The sequence below is a fragment of the Conger conger genome, chromosome 3, assembly GCF_963514075.1.
Source record: "Conger conger chromosome 3, fConCon1.1, whole genome shotgun sequence".
In the NCBI taxonomy this organism is placed as follows: domain Eukaryota; kingdom Metazoa; phylum Chordata; class Actinopteri; order Anguilliformes; family Congridae; genus Conger; species Conger conger.
This window is the reverse complement of record NC_083762.1, coordinates 83,110,376-83,129,525: the sequence shown is the minus strand read 5'-3', so window position 1 is coordinate 83,129,525 and position 19,150 is coordinate 83,110,376. Positions and strand designations below refer to the sequence as shown.

Here is a 19,150-nt window from a genome sequence, read left to right as displayed (position 1 = left end):
AGTTTGGGGCCCCCAGCCCCGGTCCCACAGAGCCACAGTTTGGGGCCCCCAGCCCCGGTCCCACAGAGCCACAGTTTGGGGCCCCCAGCCCCGGTCCCACAGAGCCACAGTTTGGGGCCCCCAGCCCCGGTCCCACAGAGCCACAGTTTGGGGCCCCCAGCCCCGGTCCCACAGAGCCACAGTTTGGGGCCCCCAGCCCCGGTCCCACAGAGCCACAGTTTGGGGCCCCCAGCCCCGGTCCCACAGAGCCACAGTTTGGGGCCCCCCAGCCCCAGTCCCACAGAGCCACAGTTTGGGGCCCCCAGCCCCGGTCCCACAGAGCCACAGTTTGGGGCCCCCAGCCCCAGTCCCACAGAGCCACAGTTTGGGGCCCCCCAGCCCAGGTCCTGGAAAGAAACAGGATCTAGTGGTTTTCCACGCCACTCGGCACTTAATTTAATTATGCAGCACACTCATTTCTGGCTTTGTGGGTCAAAACCAGTTTTTGGTTTGAACTTCTCCAGGCCCAGGGCTGAGCTCTCCAGCTCTAGAGAAACAACCTTTGACCTGGCATCAAACTCTATCCAAGTCCATCTGAGTGAAGCACAGAAATGAAGGAGCAAAATGCACAGGACAGGGGGATCAGTCCCAGCATCACTGAGCCTCCAAGCGGGAGGTTCAATCTAACCACCATGCCATTGGAGTCCCTTCTGTGCCGGCACTAGCTCTGTGCAACAGTCAGAGAATACACACTCGGAATAACAGATACTGACAGGCTGGAGGACTGGGCCCCTCACATATCCCATGGGGCAGAGCAGCAGCCAGCACCAACAGACACCAGGGTTTTCCCCGGATTTACTTGTTTATTGGCTGTTCTGCAGTCTTTGCAGTAAATGGGTTAGGGGGGGTTAGGGGGGTCAGGGTTAGGGGATCAGTCGCACCGTGAAGCAACTGCACAGGGGGCTACCGCTCTCGGGGGGGGTGGGGGGTGGGGGGGACCCACTGACTCTCACTCTGGCCAATCACAGGGGAGCCATTGACTCCCACACTGGCCAATCACAGGGGAGCCATTGACTCCCACACTGGCCAATCACAGGGGAGCCACTGACTCCCACACTGGCCAATCACAGGGGAGCCACTGACTCCCACACTGGCCAATCACAGGGGAGCCACTGACTCCCACACTGGCCAATCACAGGGGAGCCACTGACTCCCACACTGGCCAATCACAGGGGACGCCACACTTCAGAGGGGGAAAAAAAACAGAATGAATGATTTAAAAAAAGGGGAAGCACAGAGGCCGCCCCTCCAGTCGAGCACCGCCCCCCGGCTGGCTGGTAGCCATGGCGACGCAGTGTGGTCACCGCGGCGACCGTTTGCAGGTAACGAAGATGAGGACGCGCCGGATGGCCACGAGACGCTCCCTCAGGGAGGTCATGGACAGGATGGTGAGCTGGGCACGGCTCTCCAGTGGCAAAACCGCCAACAGCCACCAGCACCAGGCCGGCCCAGCAGGACTGCCCTGAGAGGGAGAGAGAAAACGTTACAGCAACAGGAGAGAGTGCAAACTGTAGAACAACACTACTGCAACATTAAAGCATTGCTTCAGCAACAATACACAAATGTTACAGCTGCAACGTTAGCCATAAGGCTGCTAGAGCAACACTAGCCCTGAGGCCACAGCGACGCTAGCCCTCAGGCTACAGCAATGCTAGCCCTGAGGCTACAGCAATGCTAGCCCTCAGGCCACAGCAACGCTAACCCAGCGGCTATAGCAAAGCTAATCCAGCGGCTATAGCAACGCTAGCCCAGTGGCTACAGCAACGCTAACCCTGAGGCCACAGCAACGCTAGCCCTCAGGCTACAGCAACGCTAACCCAGCAGCTATAGAAAAGCTAGCCCTCAGGCTATAGCAACGCTAGCCCTCAGGGCACAGCAACGCTAGCCCTGAGGCTACAGCAACGCTAGCCCAACGGCTACAGCAATGCTAGCCCGACGGCCACAACTACGCTAGCCCAGCGGCTACAGCAACGCTAGCAGGGGTATGTGGGGGAGCGTACCTGAGGACAGGGGTCTTTCTGGGGCAGGCTGCCAAAGTGGCTGAGGATCTGGCTCTTCAGGTTTTCCTTCAGACAGGAGAACCAGGCCGAGGCCTGTTCATACACCGAGTCATGGAGTTTCAACAGCTCTCCCAACTCCTCACCGTCCACCTGCACACACAAACACACACACATCACCGTCCACCTGCACACGCGCACGCACACACACATCACCGTCCACCTGCACACACACAGTAAACACAGACACACATATACATATATATACACACACACCTTGCGGTCCTCCAGGTACTCGATGTTGGCAGTGTTGTATCCGTCTCTCTGCCCGTGACTCAGCACTCTGAAGCGGGACACGCCGATGGTGTCCACCACCGAACGCCCGTCCGGGAAAAACTTCACATCCCGCACCTCCAGCATGCAGCCGAAATCCGCAAACCTGCCCAGCCAATCACACAGCTTCTATCAGCCTTGTAGAGCCCTCTCTCTCTCTCTCTCTCTCTCTCTCTCTCTCTCTCTCTCTCTCTCTCTCTCTCTCTCTCTCTCTCTCTCTCCTCTCTCTCTCTCTCTCTCTCTCTCTCTCATCTCTCTCTCTCTCTCTCTCTCTCTCTCTCTCTCTCTCTCTCTCCTCTCTCTCTCTCTCTCTCTCTCTCTCTCTCTCACCCCTTCAGCTCGTCAGCGATGCACATGCCAAACCGTTTGGTTCCCGTCTCCATGGAGCGGCGGATCATCAGCCGGTACCGCGGCTCAAACACATGCAGAGGGCAGGGGATTGTGGGAAACGCCATGGTGCAAACGAAGATGGGTACTTCCTGGGTCAAGCTGGGAAAGAGAGAAAGTTACGCATGTGACACGACAACATCAAGTCAACTCTATGGTGTTCAAACAAAAGTACAATTATGAAAATGATTATTATAAGTATTACTATTATTATTAATCTGTACATATTCTGAGCAAAACGCGGCAGGAAGTGAGGTCAGAAAGAGGGCAGTAGCTCACTTGGACAGCTCTCGGAGCTCGTCCTCCTGGACCTGCTTCCTCTCGGCGAGCTCGTCAGCCAGGTACCGCACGAGCACCTCCTCCAGCAGCAGCGTCTTATTATACCCCCTGGTGGCCAAGTACTGCAGGTGCAGAGAGGCAGTCAGCACAGGCTCAGAAAAGGGGAAATCGAACCATTCAGCCACATCGGACAATGAAATTTAACCCACTTCCTGTTTGCGCAGAGTGATGTGTGAATTGTATGCCTCATCATGGCCATACCATTCACACACACCGTGCACACATGCACGCACACAGTAAACACAGACACACAGACACACAGACACACATACACACACCATTCACACACACACTCACACTCTCACACTCACATAGTAAACACAGACACACACACACACACACACACACACACACACAGTAAACACAGACACATTACATTACATTATTAACAGATGCTCTTATCCAGAGTAACGTACAACAAAGTCACAATTTAGGATCAGGACTATCATGAGATCATGCTGACCACATTTGGTGTGAATGTGATGAGTATTTAAATGGTAAATGGTTGGAATTTATACAGCGCCTTTATCCAAAGCGCTGTACAACTGATGCTTCTCATTCACCCATTGATACACACACTCACACACCAACGGCGATTGGCTGCCATGCAAGGCCCCGACCAGCTCGTCAGGAGCATTTGGGGGTTAGGTGCCTTGCTCAGGGACACTTTGACACAGCCCGGGCGGGGATCGAACCGGCAACCCTCCGACTGCCAGACGACTGCTCTTACTGCCTGAGCCATGTCGCCCCGTGTATTGAAAGTATTTAAAAGTCTAGTATGTGTGTAAAACACACAAAATCCAAAATGGCTGACTTCCTGTTTGGATAAATGATCTGTCTTGAATAAACCCATGTAGGTGAAAGTGTATACCCCCTCAATATAAGACCATGCGATAGGGGGTGCTGTGGAGTCCCTAAGCCACGCCCAGGTCCACGTTTTTAATAGAACCTGATGACCATGACCTCTGATGCGTGTGCAAAATTGTGAGTTTTCATCCATGCAAAGCACCACGGAAATGCACATTTACCTGAAAAGAGAATAATACTAATCCTTACAATTACAGCAGGGTCCTTAGCGCCCTTATGAAAAGGTGGTGTTCAGAAAGCATCATTTTCATAATCAAATCAGTCAAATCAGTCCTCCTACAGTACAGCCGAGTCATTGAACATGTCCACCTCCAAACTCTTTACTTGCCAAGACAATGACTCATCACTCTGCTGCTCGGGCCGCACAGAAGTGACTCAGCAGTTTCTGCAGACAAACCCCTAGCTCACAGAAGTGACTCAGCAGTTTCTGCAGACACAAACCCCTAGCTCACAGAAGTGACTCAGCAGTTTCTGCAGACACAAACCCCTAGCTCACAGAAGTGACTCAGCAGTTTCTGCAGACACAAACCCCTAGCTCACAGAAGTGACTCAGCAGTTTCTGCAGACACAAACCCCTAGCTCACAGAAGTGACTCAGCAGTTTCTGCAGACACAAACCCCTAGCTCACAGAAGTGACTCAGCAGTTTCTGCAGACACAAACCCCTAGCTCACAGAAGTGACTCAGCAGTTTCTGCAGACACAAACCCCTAGCTCACAGAAGTGACTCAGCAGTTTCTGCAGACACAAACCCCTAGCTCACAGAAGTGACTCAGCAGTTTCTGCAGACACAAACCCCTAGCTCACAGAAGTGACTCAGCAGTTTCTGCAGACACAAACCCCTAGCTCACAGAAGTGACTCAGCAGTTTCTGCAGACACAAACCCCTAGCTCACAGAAGTGACTCAGCAGTTTCTGCAGACACAAACCCCTAGCTCACAGAAGTGACTCAGCAGTTTCTGCAGACACAAACCCCTAGCTCACAGAAGTGACTCAGCAGTTTCTGCAGACACAAACCCCTAGCTCACAGAAGTGACTCAGCAGTTTCTGCAGACACAAACCCATAGCTCACAGAAGTGACTCAGGGTTGGGGTGGGGTTGCGGCGGGGGTCTGTACCTCACACAGGTTCTCCTTGCAGAGGGGGCAGGTAGGGTTGTGGTCCAGGCAGCGTTCCAGACACTTGAGGCAGAAGGTGTGTCCGCAGGGCGTGGCCACGGGGTCATAGAACAGCCTGCGGAAGGGGGGGCCATGGGTTAGATCAGTGTGTGTGCGTGTGTACAGCATGTGTGTGTGTGTAGGTGTTTGTACAGCGCGTGTGTGTGTACAGCGTGTACCGCATGAGTGTGTACAGCATGTGTGTATAGTGCGTGTGTAGGTGTGTGTGTACAGTGTGTGTGTACAGTGTGTGTCTGTGTGTGTGTGTGTGTGTGTGTGTGTACAGCGTGTGTAGGTGTGTGTGTGTGTGTGTGTGTGTGTGTGTGTACAGCGTGTGTGGACAGCGTGTGTGTACAGTGTGTGTGTGTGTGTGTGTGTGTACAGCGTGTGTGGACAGCGTGTGTGTACAGTGTGTACTGTGTGTGTGTGGACAGCGTGTGTGTACAGTGTGTGTGTGTGTGTACAGCGTGTGTGGACAGCGTGTGTGTACAGTGTGTGTGTGTACAGCGTGTGTGGACAGCGTGTGTGTACAGTGTGTACAGTGTGTGTGTGTGTGTGTGTGTGTGTGTACCGTGTGTGTGTGTGTGTGTGTGTGTGTGTACAGTCTGTACAGTGTGTGTGTGTGTGTGTGTGTGTGTACAGTGTGTGTGTACAGTGTGAGTGTGTGTGTGTGTGTACAGCGTGTGTGTACAGTGTGTGTGTGTGTGTGTACAGCGTGTGTGTACAGTGTGTGTGTGTCTGTGTGTAGAGTGTGTGTGTACAGTGTGAGTGTGTGTGTGTGTGTGTGGACAGCGTGTGTGTACAGTGTGTGTGTGTGTGTGTGTGTGTGTGTACAGTGTGTGTGTGTGTGTGTGTGTGTACAGTGTGTGTGTGTGTGTGTGTGTGTGTGTGTGTGTGTGTGTACAGTGTGTGTGTGTGTGTGTGTGTGTGTGTGTGTGTGTGTACAGTGTGTACAGTGTGTACAGTGTGTGTGTGTACAGGTGTGGCCAGAGGGGCGGGGCAGTACCTCATGCACAGGGAACACTCCATGTCTGCGCTGTCCAGCAGCTGGGGGGGCACTTGCCGCCCCCCCCCACACTGAGAGGAACTGTCCCCATCTGAGAAAACGGCACAGTTACACACGCGCACACACAACACAGCCATTTACAAACACACAGCCAATGAACACAGCCATATAAACACACACACGGACGCGCGCACACACACACACACACACACACACACACACACACACACACACACACCTGGCTTTAGGAGCTTAGTTGGCGGGCTGAACGCAGTGACATCACTGGGGCACTTCCTCTTCAGGCTGGGGGGGTGTGTGGGCAGGTGGGACAGGGTGGCGCTCAGGGTTTTGGGCTTGAGTGGGTCGTGAGGGGGGGGGGTCAGGGACTCGCACGCCAGGGTCTTCGCCAGCCTCCAGGCTGGGTCCTGCAGAGAGCAGGCACACCACACCATTTACATTGATGGCATTTGGCAGAAGCTCTTATCCAGAGAAACTTAATGTTTATTAGACTAAGCAGGAGATAATCCTCCCCTGGAGCAATGCAGGGTTAAGGGCCTTGCTCAAGGGCCCAATGGCTGTGAGGATCTTATTGTGGCTACACCGGGATTCAAACCACCGACCTTGCGTCATGTACCTTAACCACTACGCTACAAGCCGCCTCATTTCACCATGTCACCCTCGCCCAAAGCACACCAGCATTCTGGGGGAAAAGTGCCCGTATCTGACGTTGTGAGCTGAAGGAGTTCCTCTGTTGTCTTATTGCACAATTTACAAACTATACATACATATACATACATATACAAACTACAAACTATTTACAAACTGAAGTTCACAGCCGGCTGGCATAGACACTTTCATCTTTCAATATGCAAAAGCAGAACACAGCGACTAAAACACCCACACTAAGGCACAGCGACTAAAACACCCACACTTAGGCACAGCCGACTAACACCCACACTTAGGCACAGCGACTAAAACACCCACACTTAGGCACAGCGACTAAAACACCCACACTTAGACACAGCCGACTAAAACACCCACACTTAGGCACAGCGACTAAAACACCCACACTTAGGCACAGCCGACTAAAACACCCACACTTAGACACAGCCGGCTAAAACACCCACACTTAGGCACAGCCGACTAAAACACCCACACTTAGACACAGCGACTAAAACACCCACACTTAGACACAGCGACTAAAACACCCACACTTAGGCACAGCGACTAAAACACCCACACTTAGACACAGCCGGCTAAAACACCCACACTTAGACACAGCCGGCTAAAACACCCACACTAAGGCACAGCGACTAAAACACCCACACTTAGACACAGCGACTAAAACACCCACACTTAGGCACAGCGACTAAAACACCCACACTTAGGCACAGCGACTAAAACACCCACACTAAGGCACAGCCGACTAAAACACCCACATTTAGGCACAGCGACTAAAACACCCACACTTAGGCACAGCCGGCTAAAACACCCACACTTAGGCACAGCCGACTAAAACACCCACACTTAGGCACAGCGACTAAAACACCCACACTTAGGCACAGCGACTAAAACACCCACACTAAGGCACAGCCGACTAAAACACCCACACTTAGGCACAGCCGACTAAAACACCCACACTTAGGCACAGCCGACTAACACCCACACTAAGGCACAGGCGACTAAAACACCCACACTTAGACACAGCGACTAAAACACCCACACTTAGACACAGCCGACTAAAACACCCACACTTAGACACAGCCGACTAAAACACCCACACTTAGACACAGCGACTAAAACACCCACACTTAGACACAGCGACTAAAACACCCACACTTAGACACAGCGACTAAAACACCCACACTTAGACACAGCCGGCTAAAACACCCACACTAAGGCACAGCGACTAAAACACCCACACTTAGGCACAGTCGACTAAAACACCCACACTTAGACACAGCGACTAAAACACCCACACTTAGACACAGCGACTAAAACACCCACACTTAGACACAGCCGGCTAAAACACCCACACTAAGGCACAGCGACTAAAACACCCACACTAAGGCACAGCGACTAAAACACCCACACTTAGGCACAGCCGGCTAAAACACCCACACTTAGGCACAGCCGACTAAAACACCCACACTTAGACACAGCGACTAAAACACCCACACTAAGGCACAGCGACTAAAACACCCACACTTAGGCACAGCGACTAAAACACCCACACTAAGGCACAGCGACTAAAACACCCACACTTAGGCACAGCCGGCTAAAACACCCACACTTAGGCCCAGCGACTAAAACACCCACACTTAGACACAGCGACTAAAACACCCACACTTAGGCACAGCGACTAAAACACCCACACTTAGGCACAGCGACTAAAACACCCACACTTAGGCACAGCGACTAAAACACCCACACTTAGGCACAGCGACTAAAACACCCACACTTAGACACAGCCGGCTAAAACACCCACACTTAGGCACAGCGACTAAAACACCCACACTAAGGCACAGCGACTAAAACACCCACACTTAGACACAGCCGGCTAAAACACCCACACTTAGGCACAGCGACTAAAACACCCACACTTAGGCACAGCGACTAAAACACCCACACTTAGGCCCATTCAATTATGGCCAACTGCGTCTAAAAAAGTAATCGAATCGTTTTGCTGAGATGTGACATGGATGGATAGACAGGGCAAGAGGACACATGCTTACATTTCACTTTTGGGTGAACTGGCCCTGTGGTCCTCACCGCATTACAATGGGAGTCTGTCACATTTGACCATCAAGAGCCCTGCAGCACATCCTACACTGTCACAGCCTCTACACCCCACAGCCCCTGACTGCTGTTATTAGAGAGGGCGTATGAATGGGCGGGCCGGACGCACCTGGGAGGACCCGGGCAGGGGGCCCTCGCTGAACTGCGGGCCCAGGAGGGCCGGGGGCTTGAAGCAGGCCGCGCCCGGGGGGGGGCGCAGGGGGGCGGGCAGGCTGTCCCTCTCAAACACCGAGGAGAAGACCTCACTCAAAATCTGCAACGGGACACACAGTTACCAACACCAACCCATTAACACCCCCACCCAGTCAACAACACCACCACCACCACCCAGTTAAAAAAACAAAAACACAAACAAAACCCAATTGCGTATATGACACCAACAAGAATTAAACCCAATTATACACCAACACTATTAAACCTGGTTTAAGAACTGGAACAGTCCACAGTGGCTATACTGATAACTGCAACTGGAGTTTCACATTACAGATAATAGGGGTGTTACAGGTACAGTGTGTGACGATGTATGAGGTTAGGACAGGTGCTTCTATAGCAGTGTGTGAAGGATGTCAGGTGGAGGTACGGTACCTTCTGCGCCTCTTGTCGAGCCACTACCCCGCCGGGGTTCAGCGCCAGACACAGGAAGTACTCCTGCAGAGCCTCCTCCTTCCGCCCGAGCTTACCCAACACGGCAGCCCTCACACAGTGAGCCTAACACAGAAACACACGCACGCACACACATTATTATAGTAATAATAATATCTGCAGGGCACTGGGTCTACAGCAGGATCAGTCAGTGAGTGTGGATGTTAGGGAGTAGAGGTTAGCGGTTGGGCGTTGCGCTTAGCGGTTGGGCGTTGCGCTTAGTTAGCGGTTGGGCGTTGCGCTTAGCGGTTGGGCGTTGCGCTTAGTTAGCGGTTGGGCCATTACCTGGGGACACAGCGGCATGAGCCGGCACAAGCCCTCGGCATCCTGAGCTGCCTGGCTGAAGCTCTCCATGTCCATCAGTAGCCTGGCTCTCTGACCAATGAGCTCGGAGTCTGCAGGGGCTGGGGGAGGGGCCAAGAAAAAAAACGTCACTCAAGAACAAAGGGAGTCAAAACGTCACTCTCCAGTGGGGGAGTGAGTGGGGGGGGAGGAAGAGAGGGACAGGATAAGACCTGAGACATGGATTACATTACATTACATTTATGGCATTTGGCATTTATCCAGAGCGACATACAGTCCAAGCAGGAGACAATCCTAAGGCAATGTAAGGTTAAGGGCTGTGCGGATCTTATGGCTACACCGGGGATCGGACAACCGACCTTGCAGGTCCCAGTCATGTACCTTCCCCACTATGCTACAAACTTGCAAAAGCAGGTCAGTCAATCACCATTTGGAAAATGAGGTCAGTCCAATATGGCGTGAGGGCCTCAGCCCAACCCAGAACTCATGCAAATGACATTCTTGCGAAGGGGTCACGCCGACAACACAAATAGGCCAGCCTTTCGACACAGTTGGATCCTGTTACTACTTATATGATCACAAAATGCATACAATCAACTTTGCCGGAACCCATCTGAGAACACACTGACAAGCAGCTACGGGTTCCCTGCTATGACATCACCACACAATTACTGCATCTTTACACACTGACAAGCATCAAGAAGCACAAGAGAACACAGTACAGATGCACGACAGACACAGTAAAGATACACTACACCGCGTTCCAAATTATTATTGTATTAATTAATTAATTGTATTTAAGTGTCATAAAGATTAAATTTTTTGTTTTTCAATTAAAGTCATGGATGGTATTGTGTCTCAGGGCTCTTTGGATCACTGAAATCAATCTCAGACACCTGTGATCATTAGTTTGCCTGGTGAGCCCAATTAAAGGAAAAACTACTTAAGAAGGATGTTCCACATTATTAAGCAGACCACCATTTTCAAGCAATATGGGAAAGAAAAAGGATCTCTCTGCTGCCGAAAAAGCGTGAAATAGTTCAATGCCTTGGACAAGGTATGAAAACCTTAGATATTTCACAAAAACAGTACGATGATCACGCTTAAGTTAAGAGATCTGTGGCTGATTCAGAGCACACATGGGTTCGTGCAGATAAAGGCACAATGAGGAAGGTTTCTGCCAGACAAAAACATCGGATTAAGAGAGCAGCTGCTAAAATGCCATTAAAAAGCACCAAACAGGTATTTGAAGCTGCTGGTGCCTCTGGAGTCCCGCGAACATCATTACATTACATTACATTAATGGCATTTGGCAGACGCTCTTATCCAGAGCGACGTACAACAAAGTGCATACCCATAACCAGGGATAAGTGCGCTGAAAGACCCTAGAGGGAAGTACAATTTCAACTGCTATCTGTACAACAAAGATAAGGACGAGGGCCTTTTTTAATCTTTTTTTCTTTTTTTTTTTACGAAAAAATAAACCAACAAACAACAAAGCAAAAGTGACCAAACTTAACTATCCAAACACTGCTTACCTAGCCAACTAAAAATACCGACACACAAAGCAAGTCACAGAGACAACAATTAAGGTTCACAGGGAGGTAGGGAGGGACGGGGAGAGGTGCTGCTTGAAGAGGTACGTCTTCAGTTTGCGCTTGAAGATGGGGAGAGATTCTATAGTTCTGACCTCAACGGGGAGTTTGTTCCACCACCGTGGAGCCAGAACAGACAGTAGTCCTGAGCGTGAGGTGGAGGTTCGGAGAGGGGGGGGGGGGGGGGGGGGAGTGCCAAGCGGCCTGTGGAGGCTGAACGAAGAGGTCTGGCAGGGGTGTAGGGTCTGATGATTTTTTGTAGGTAAGCTGGGGAAGACCCCTTAACTGCTTGGAAGGCTAGCACCAATGTTTTGAATTTGATGCGAGCCATGACAGGGAGCCAGTGGAGGGAAGTAAGCAGGGGAGTGTAGGATCCTCCAGAGGCTTGCAGTTATGCATAAACCTTCTATTCGGCCACCCCTAACCAATGCTCACAAGCAGAAACGGCTGCAGTGAGCCCAGAAATACATGAAGACTAATTTTCAAACAGTCTTGTTCACTGATGAGTGCCGTGCAACCAGGGATGGTCCAGATGGATGGAGTAGTGGATGGTTGGTGGACGGCCATGGTGAATGGTACCTCTGCATCATTGGCTGCTATGGGCATAAAAGGAGAGAAACTGACCTCCCCTGACCTCAACCCTATTGAGAACCTTTGGAGCATCCTCACACAAAAGATCTATGAGGGTGGGAGGCAGTTCACATCCAAACAGCAGCGCTGGTGACATGGCAACACAGTGTACACACAGCCTAACGAACAATGACAACTTCATTCTAAGTCAACACAACCTCCCCGCTGCCTGGATGCAGACAGAAAAGTAGCCAATCACTAAATTTACTAATCTTGTTTGCAAACTTACTAGAAGAATTCTTAGACGTGTTGTGATTAGCTGAAAGTGTTCAATATGGACTACAAATGAGCTTATTTATCTTTTCTTCCATTCAACTATTCTTAGTTCGCAAATGAGGGTGAAAGGTTTTTATTCTGCCTTCACCTTCGTCGGACATACAATGCAATACACGTAAACTATTGACGTTTAGTCTCATTTCCACACAGACAGGTTGTACATTTTTAGAGAAGGCACGTCCTGGTCAGTCCTGACGTCACACTGTTGAACAGAAATATAGCAATGCGTCACAAACAGAACTGAACGTACCGCCAGCTCCATCAGCAGCCAGATGGACTGTGATGACGTGATACCCTCGGACAGCAGGAGGCCTATGTTTGTTTTGAAACATTTGTTTGGTGTGATAAAAACATGCCCACTCACTGGTCGGGGATGTAATATACAACCACGAAGTGCTATTGCGAGAAGGATTGACTGGTTTTACTACGAAGACGAACGTCTTGTTGAGCAAGAGCACCGAAGTCAAAAAACAAGAAACCCTAGCTATAAGCGACACTAGACAACAATACGTCGTAAGAAGTTACATTCATGAATTGGGTAGTTTAGTTTAGCGCAAATAACGTAACTGTAGCCCAATACAACATGAAGCAGCAAACTTCATTCTAATAATATCTTCTAAGGATATACATTCCAAATCTGAATAAACCACATCAACAACAAATCACATAGGCTAAGTTAAATATATTTCCTATTGTACAAACGTATGTGTTCTTAAAATAAATAAAAAACGAATCGTAAAATCGCAAACTTGACAGGCTCATTCATAACAAATATCACACGCATACACACACGCGGGGGGAACGGCAGTGGAAATGACGGATGAACGTAGCAGCTGATCGTACAGTACACCAGCACAGCTTCAGAAGAGAATGTTAGCTTCCGTCCAGGAATGGACGAAATGGGGCCACCTCAAGTTGACACGTAAAATATCGCCCCCTATCGTTGACTTCTCTCTGTCATTGGAAAAGTAGGTCACCCAGTGTCTGCTTTTAGAACCAATAACTACCGTGAACATATCAGACCATAATTATACACATTCAAAAAGGCAACGGCAAGACAATCTGCGCGTAAACACAAAGGGCATTTGCACTCACTTAGTTCCACGGCTTTGTTGTATTTCTCCAACGCTTCCGTGTAATCCTTCTGCTTCCACAAACTCTCCCCCTCAAGCCAGCACCGCCTGGCTTTGCTTTCCGAGTCGAACCACTTTTCCAACAAGCTACTAAGGATCACATTCACTCGAAGGCCCATGGGCTGCACTATTCCGTTCTTTTTGTTCAGCTTATATTTGCACATTTTACATTCGTTGACGCTATCGTCGTCCAGGCATCGTTTGCAGAAGGTGTGCCCGCACTCTAAGGTCGTGGGTTCGGACAGCAGGGCCTTGCACAGCCGACACGAAAACAGGTCCATGGATCTCTCCTCTTCCAGCGCGTCTCCTCGACCCTCGCTTCCCCCGTCTCCGCTCGGTTTGCAGCCGAGTTTGTTATCTGCACTTTTTAATGACTCGTTTTTCTCCCGCAGGCTCCTCGCGATGCTTTCCACTAAAACTCCTAGTTCTTCCGACCGTAGCCTGTTGAGACTAGCGGCCGTGCAATAGGAGTCCAGTGCCTCGGCGATCCGGCCGCAGCGAGCCAAGGCATCTGCTCGCCGCAGACAAAGTCCCCGGTCGGGTTGCGCGAGGTCCGCTAATTGAGACCCGTAGATTTCTGCGGCGAGATCGAAATCCCCAGCCCGACTGGCCTCTTCCGCCACTTCAAGCATTTCTGGACACAGACCCGCTGCGCCAGGGCTGGAAATGTCGTGGACAAATTGCTCCGTACGGTGCTGGATCCCCGTCTCCATGTTCCGATCCGGACTCTAGCTAGCTGTAGAGAAGAAAAACAAGAGTCCAATAAATTTAGAAGGCCGACTACAATCTAGGCTACACTCCGGGGTTATACAATCGCTGGTTATTTTGAAGAGGCGTATCCTTCTCCAGGCACACACAAATAAGGCACTTCCTAAAACTAGGCCTCGCCAACAGCCTCCGCCTTCTCAACAGCGGAAAAACATATAAAACGCCGATTTAAGTCATTTGGCAAATCCTTCTTTCTTTCCCAATCGTAGACGTCCCAATCGTAGAATCAATGCTTCTTCGGTAAATAAAAAGGTACATTTTGTAAAACGTGAAACGTGATATGGGCCAGGGGCTTTGTGGACAACCCGACCATTCCCTCTTTGCTTTCGTATACAAGGGGCGGTATAGAGCCTCTTTCAAATCTACGTCGGTGTGGCAGCTAGCTGGAGTTGAATTTTCACCAGCATTTCTGTTCGTAAGCAGCACAGAAGTCAACGTTTACTTCGACTAAAATGAGCGAAATGTCAAATTTCACATTTGATGTGCGTGTTTACGCACACCGGCTAGCGATTTACATATACCCCATACTAAGGCGAAATAATGTTAGACCCTGTGTAATCTGCGTTTAATTATAACTCCAGCAAAAGAGAACCCCACAATTATGAAACTCAAAAAGTAGGGTACCCAATCTCTCTCTCTCTTGGAATGAAAATCAATATCCGGATCCACAGATATTTTACCTTTCATCCAGAAGCAAAACAAATCAACGTCAATTTTACATCACCTGTTTTATATAAGACCAGAGCCACTGGCAAAAACATACGCTGGTTTGCGTAGCACCAGTCAATTGCCGGTAGTTTTTCCTCTTTAGAAAGCAATACTACAAATCAATCCATTGTGCCGGTGTAGATATGCGATTGACTTCACAAGAAGTTCACTAAATAGAGTAAATAAAACTATAACGTTAGCGTTACATTTTCACAACACCTTCCCCGCACCTCAATGGGTACGAAGTGCACAGACGATTATGCGCAGGCAGCACGTGACACCAGCGACATTGGCTGATTGGCTGATTATATGGTTCGCTTATATAACTACACAACCGTTGTGTAACCAGTTGCCTGCAACACTGAGAGCACTGCCTGTCGGCTGATGAAGTGCTCGCATTTGTATTATTTTTGTTTATATGGCATACGATTGTAAATTACATGTCATTTGGCTGAAACCAGACAACGTGAAAGCGTGATACAACACCGTTTATGTCTTAACCTTGATGGGAAATATAGCGGGAAGGTGTGATACAAGCTTATAGAACAACTGATTCCATGAATTTATTATTTTATGTAATACTTTACCTAACTGCCATGCACTTAAAATGAGTTACAATGCATTTCAAGAAAAGCCACAGCACGCACTCTTTAGCTACCAAAACTAATACAAATAATACATTCTGTACTGGATACAAACTATAAAGTGTGTCCTGTGCATGTGCCTGTGTGTGTGTGTGTGTGTGTGTGAGAGAAATGTATTTGTTCATTCATTACAACAATTACCGTATCTTTCTTAATCACCATGATAACTGGCATAATGTGGTAGATCTGAGGATTCTTAAATCAATCTTGCTCATTGGTTTGAATCATGTTACATTCCTTTTGGGGATTTTCAGACATATGGGTTTTCATTGGGAAATACTTTCTGGAAGCATCTTGTTGTGCAGTATGAGTTTTGTGTAAATGTGCCTGCCTTTGGTTTCCCAAACAGAAAAGAAGATTTTCTGGGTAGACCAGGCTGCATGACCTGGTGTGACACTTTAATAGGCTGTGGAGTTATGCAAATGCCAATAGTTAAAACTTTACCTGACTGTTGCATTTGGAAGTCTGCAGTTCAGGAGGCCGGGTCGTCATCTTTCAATCCAGATTCATGACCAAAACCCTTAAACCCTTAATAATCCAGCTTCCTTTCTCTTAATGTGAAGCTTTATAGAATTGTGCCAGAGGTCTCAAACTTAAGCCAGAGGTCTCAAACTTAAGCCAGAGGTCTCAGACTTAAGCCAGAGGTCTCAGACTTAAGCCAGAGGTCTCAAACTTAAGCCAGAGGTCTCAGACTTAAGCCAGAGGTCTCAAACTTAAGCCAGAGGTCTCAAAATGCAGTCCTTGTGGGCTTCAACATCTGCAGACGCGTCACATTTCAGCTGCTAAATTTAAGTCATCGAGTCATTAAGACATTTTAATCACACACTTTAGTCCCTGATTGAAGCCTATAAGAGCTGATTGGACAGGAACAGTCACTGTGTTCAGCCTATAAAAGCTGATTGGACAGGAACAGTCACTGTGCTCAGGCTATAAGAGCTGATTGGACAGGAACAGTCACTCTGTTCAGCCTATGAGAGCTGATTGGACAGGAACAGTCACTGTGGTCAGCCTATGAGAGCTGATTGGACAGGAACAGTCACTGTGTTCAGCCTATGAGAGCTGATTGGACAGGAACAGTCACTGCACTTCATTGTGTTTAAAATGAATTTGTTCTCTGAATGGATTTTTATGAAAAAACAATTCTGGATTGGGAGTTCACCCACGTTACTGTGCGGCGGTGTGAATCATCAGAACCTGTTTCCTTTAGATACTGGGTGACCCTCAGTGGGAGTGAAAAGAACCTGTTTCCTTTAGATACTGGGTGACCCTCAGTGGGAGTGAAAAGAACCTGTTTCCTTTAGATACTGGGTGACCCTCAGTGGGAGTGAAAAGATGAATAAATGAATGGGGTTGAGCTTTCATTTTTATGTATCAGCAAACAGGAGTGAGTGAGAGAGTGAACATCTCTAACTGGACTGGGCTCTGAAGCTCCAGGGAACAGACTTTAGGTTAAAGGAGGCTTTCATTCTTGGAATAATCCGAGACTGACCTGAGGTTGGTGTTCAAGGTAATCTACAAGATTCCCCCAGATGCTGAAAGCCTGTAGTATGGAGGCGTAGCGTTGGGCTGGCTCTGTAGCGTTGGGCTGGTTCTGTAGCGTTGGGCTGGTTCTGTAGCGTTGGGCTGGTTCTGTAGCGTTGGGCTGGTTCTGTAGCGTTGGGCTGGCTCTGTAGCGTTGGGCTGGCTCTGTAGCGTTGGGCTGGTTCTGTAGAGTTGGGCTGGTTCTGTAGTGTTGGGCTGGCTCTGTAGCGTTGGGCTGGCTCTGTAGCGTTGGGCTGGTTCTGTAGTGTTGGGCTGGTTCTGTGCTGGCTGTACTGCTGCTACATGCACAGTGTTCTCACACAGCACAGCAGAGTTTGTGCAACATATCCCATACAGAGTCTGTGAAATTTACGCTACCCTACCCGAACCCTAACGTGGAACAGCAACTACATAGAACTACACGGCCGCTGTGGAAAAGTAATATGAACTGATACTGACCTTATACACTTTCTGTATGCTCAGGCAGAGGAAACACAAGCCTGTCTTTTATTCCAGCCCTGAGGGAAACAAGCCCTAACCCTAACCCTGAGTTCATGTTCTGGACATTATTGGACTTATTGTTTTTTATTTTCATTGTTGACTTTTCTGTTTATAAATGATGAAAAAGGAAAAAAAAAAATTAATTTTGGGAAAATATTTGGATTATTATTATTATTATTGTTACTTTTTAAAAATATGATTACTAAGGCCCAGACCCAGGTGATTATATTTCCAGGGCTGGACTTTTTATTCTGAAGTAACTCCATACCTTCTAAAGTATCCAATTGCAGTTCTGCTGTTCTGTCTGGTGTTAATAACCATGGGTTTCTCAAAACAATTGTCCAAGAATTTCAGAATGAAGATGGTTCATTTCCACCAAGAAGGAGAAGAAAAAACAATGTTTCAAATTGCCCATTTCCACTGCCAGAAATATTATTAGAAAATGGAAGATAAATGGAACAGTTGACCAAGAAAAATTTCAGATAGAATGGCCTGAGACCTGGTGAGAAGAAGAACCCACTGCAAAACAGCTGCAAAAAAGAGCACACAGGTCTGGCTGTTCACAGGACAACATACTTCAAACCGGCCAAACTCACGAACACAAACCAAGGAACTGAACTGCAACAGCAAGGTTCCCTGCATCTTAGCCTGTTGTACCACCATGGCTATTTAAACCAATAAATTATTGATTTAAGAAGATTGTAGCTCACCAGGTGATTTTAGAGGAAGCACAAAATGGCAGTCCCAGCCAGGCGTTGAGCCCCAGAGAGAGGCCCTGAGAGAGGCCCTGAGAGAGGCCCTGAGAGAGGCCCTGAGAGAGGCCCTGAGGGAGGCCCGGAGGGAGGCCCTGAGAGAGGCCCAGAGAGAGAGACCCAGAGAGAGACCCAGAGAGAGGCCCTGAGAGAGGCCCAGAGAGAGGCCCAGAGAGAGGCTCTGAGGGAGGCCCTGAGGGAGGCCCTGAGGGAGGCCCTGAGAGAGACCCAGAGAGAGACCCAGAGAGAGACCCTGAGAGAGACCCTGAGAGAGACCCTGAGAGAGACCCTGAGAGAGGCTCTGAGGGAGGCCCTGAGAGGCCCTGAGAGAGGCTCTGAGGGAGGCCCTGTGCTTGCGGCCCACCCTGCCTGCGGCCCACCCTGCTGCTGGTCCCATTACCAGGTTCAGTGGAACTGGGTCGGGAGAGACAATGGTGGGGGGGGGGGGGGGGCGCGTATGTTAGCTGAAGCTGTGTATGGGCCGGCCTGTAGCGTAGTGGTTAAGGTAAATGACTGGGACCCGCAAGGTCGGTGGTTCTAATCCCGGTGTAGCCATAATATGAGCCGCACAGCCGTTGGGCCCTTGAGCAAGGCCCTTAGCCAGGGGAGGATTGTCTCCTGCTTAGTCTAGTCAACTGTACGTCGCTCTGGATAAGAACGTCTGCCTAATGCCAACAATGAATGTGTGAGTGGTAGCTGTGTAAGTTAGTGGTAGCTGTGTAAGTTAGCGATAGCTGTGTATGTTAGCGATAGCTGTG

General features: G+C 49.4%; 1 protein-coding gene across 2 annotated transcripts in view; it reads right to left on the bottom strand.

Moving 5' to 3' along the window:
• lonrf2 (LON peptidase N-terminal domain and ring finger 2) overlaps nt 1–15,245 on the bottom strand; it is a 16,119-nt gene extending 874 nt beyond the window's left edge. Inside the window, exons 1-13 of one of the 2 annotated variants that reach the window (XM_061234894.1) lie at nt 14,991–15,245; nt 13,461–14,234; nt 9,847–9,965; nt 9,505–9,627; nt 9,029–9,172; nt 6,359–6,545; nt 6,121–6,211; nt 5,076–5,190; nt 3,036–3,157; nt 2,700–2,858; nt 2,313–2,475; nt 2,040–2,189; nt 1–1,501 (exon numbers count right to left, since the gene is read on the bottom strand). The exon at nt 1–1,501 is cut by the window's left edge and continues 874 nt beyond it. In XM_061234894.1, the coding sequence (XP_061090878.1) occupies nt 1,340–1,501; nt 2,040–2,189; nt 2,313–2,475; nt 2,700–2,858; nt 3,036–3,157; nt 5,076–5,190; nt 6,121–6,211; nt 6,359–6,545; nt 9,029–9,172; nt 9,505–9,627; nt 9,847–9,965; nt 13,461–14,211 (2,286 nt within the window). In that variant the 5' untranslated portion in view covers nt 14,212–14,234; nt 14,991–15,245 and the 3' untranslated portion in view covers nt 1–1,339. Of the gene's footprint in view, nt 1,502–2,039; nt 2,190–2,312; nt 2,476–2,699; nt 2,859–3,035; nt 3,158–5,075; nt 5,191–6,120; nt 6,212–6,358; nt 6,546–9,028; nt 9,173–9,504; nt 9,628–9,846; nt 9,966–13,460; nt 14,916–14,990 lie in introns of those variants that run through there. The other variant, XM_061234895.1, reaches the window with a different exon arrangement.
• Between the last annotated feature and the right edge of the window lie 3,905 nt (nt 15,246–19,150).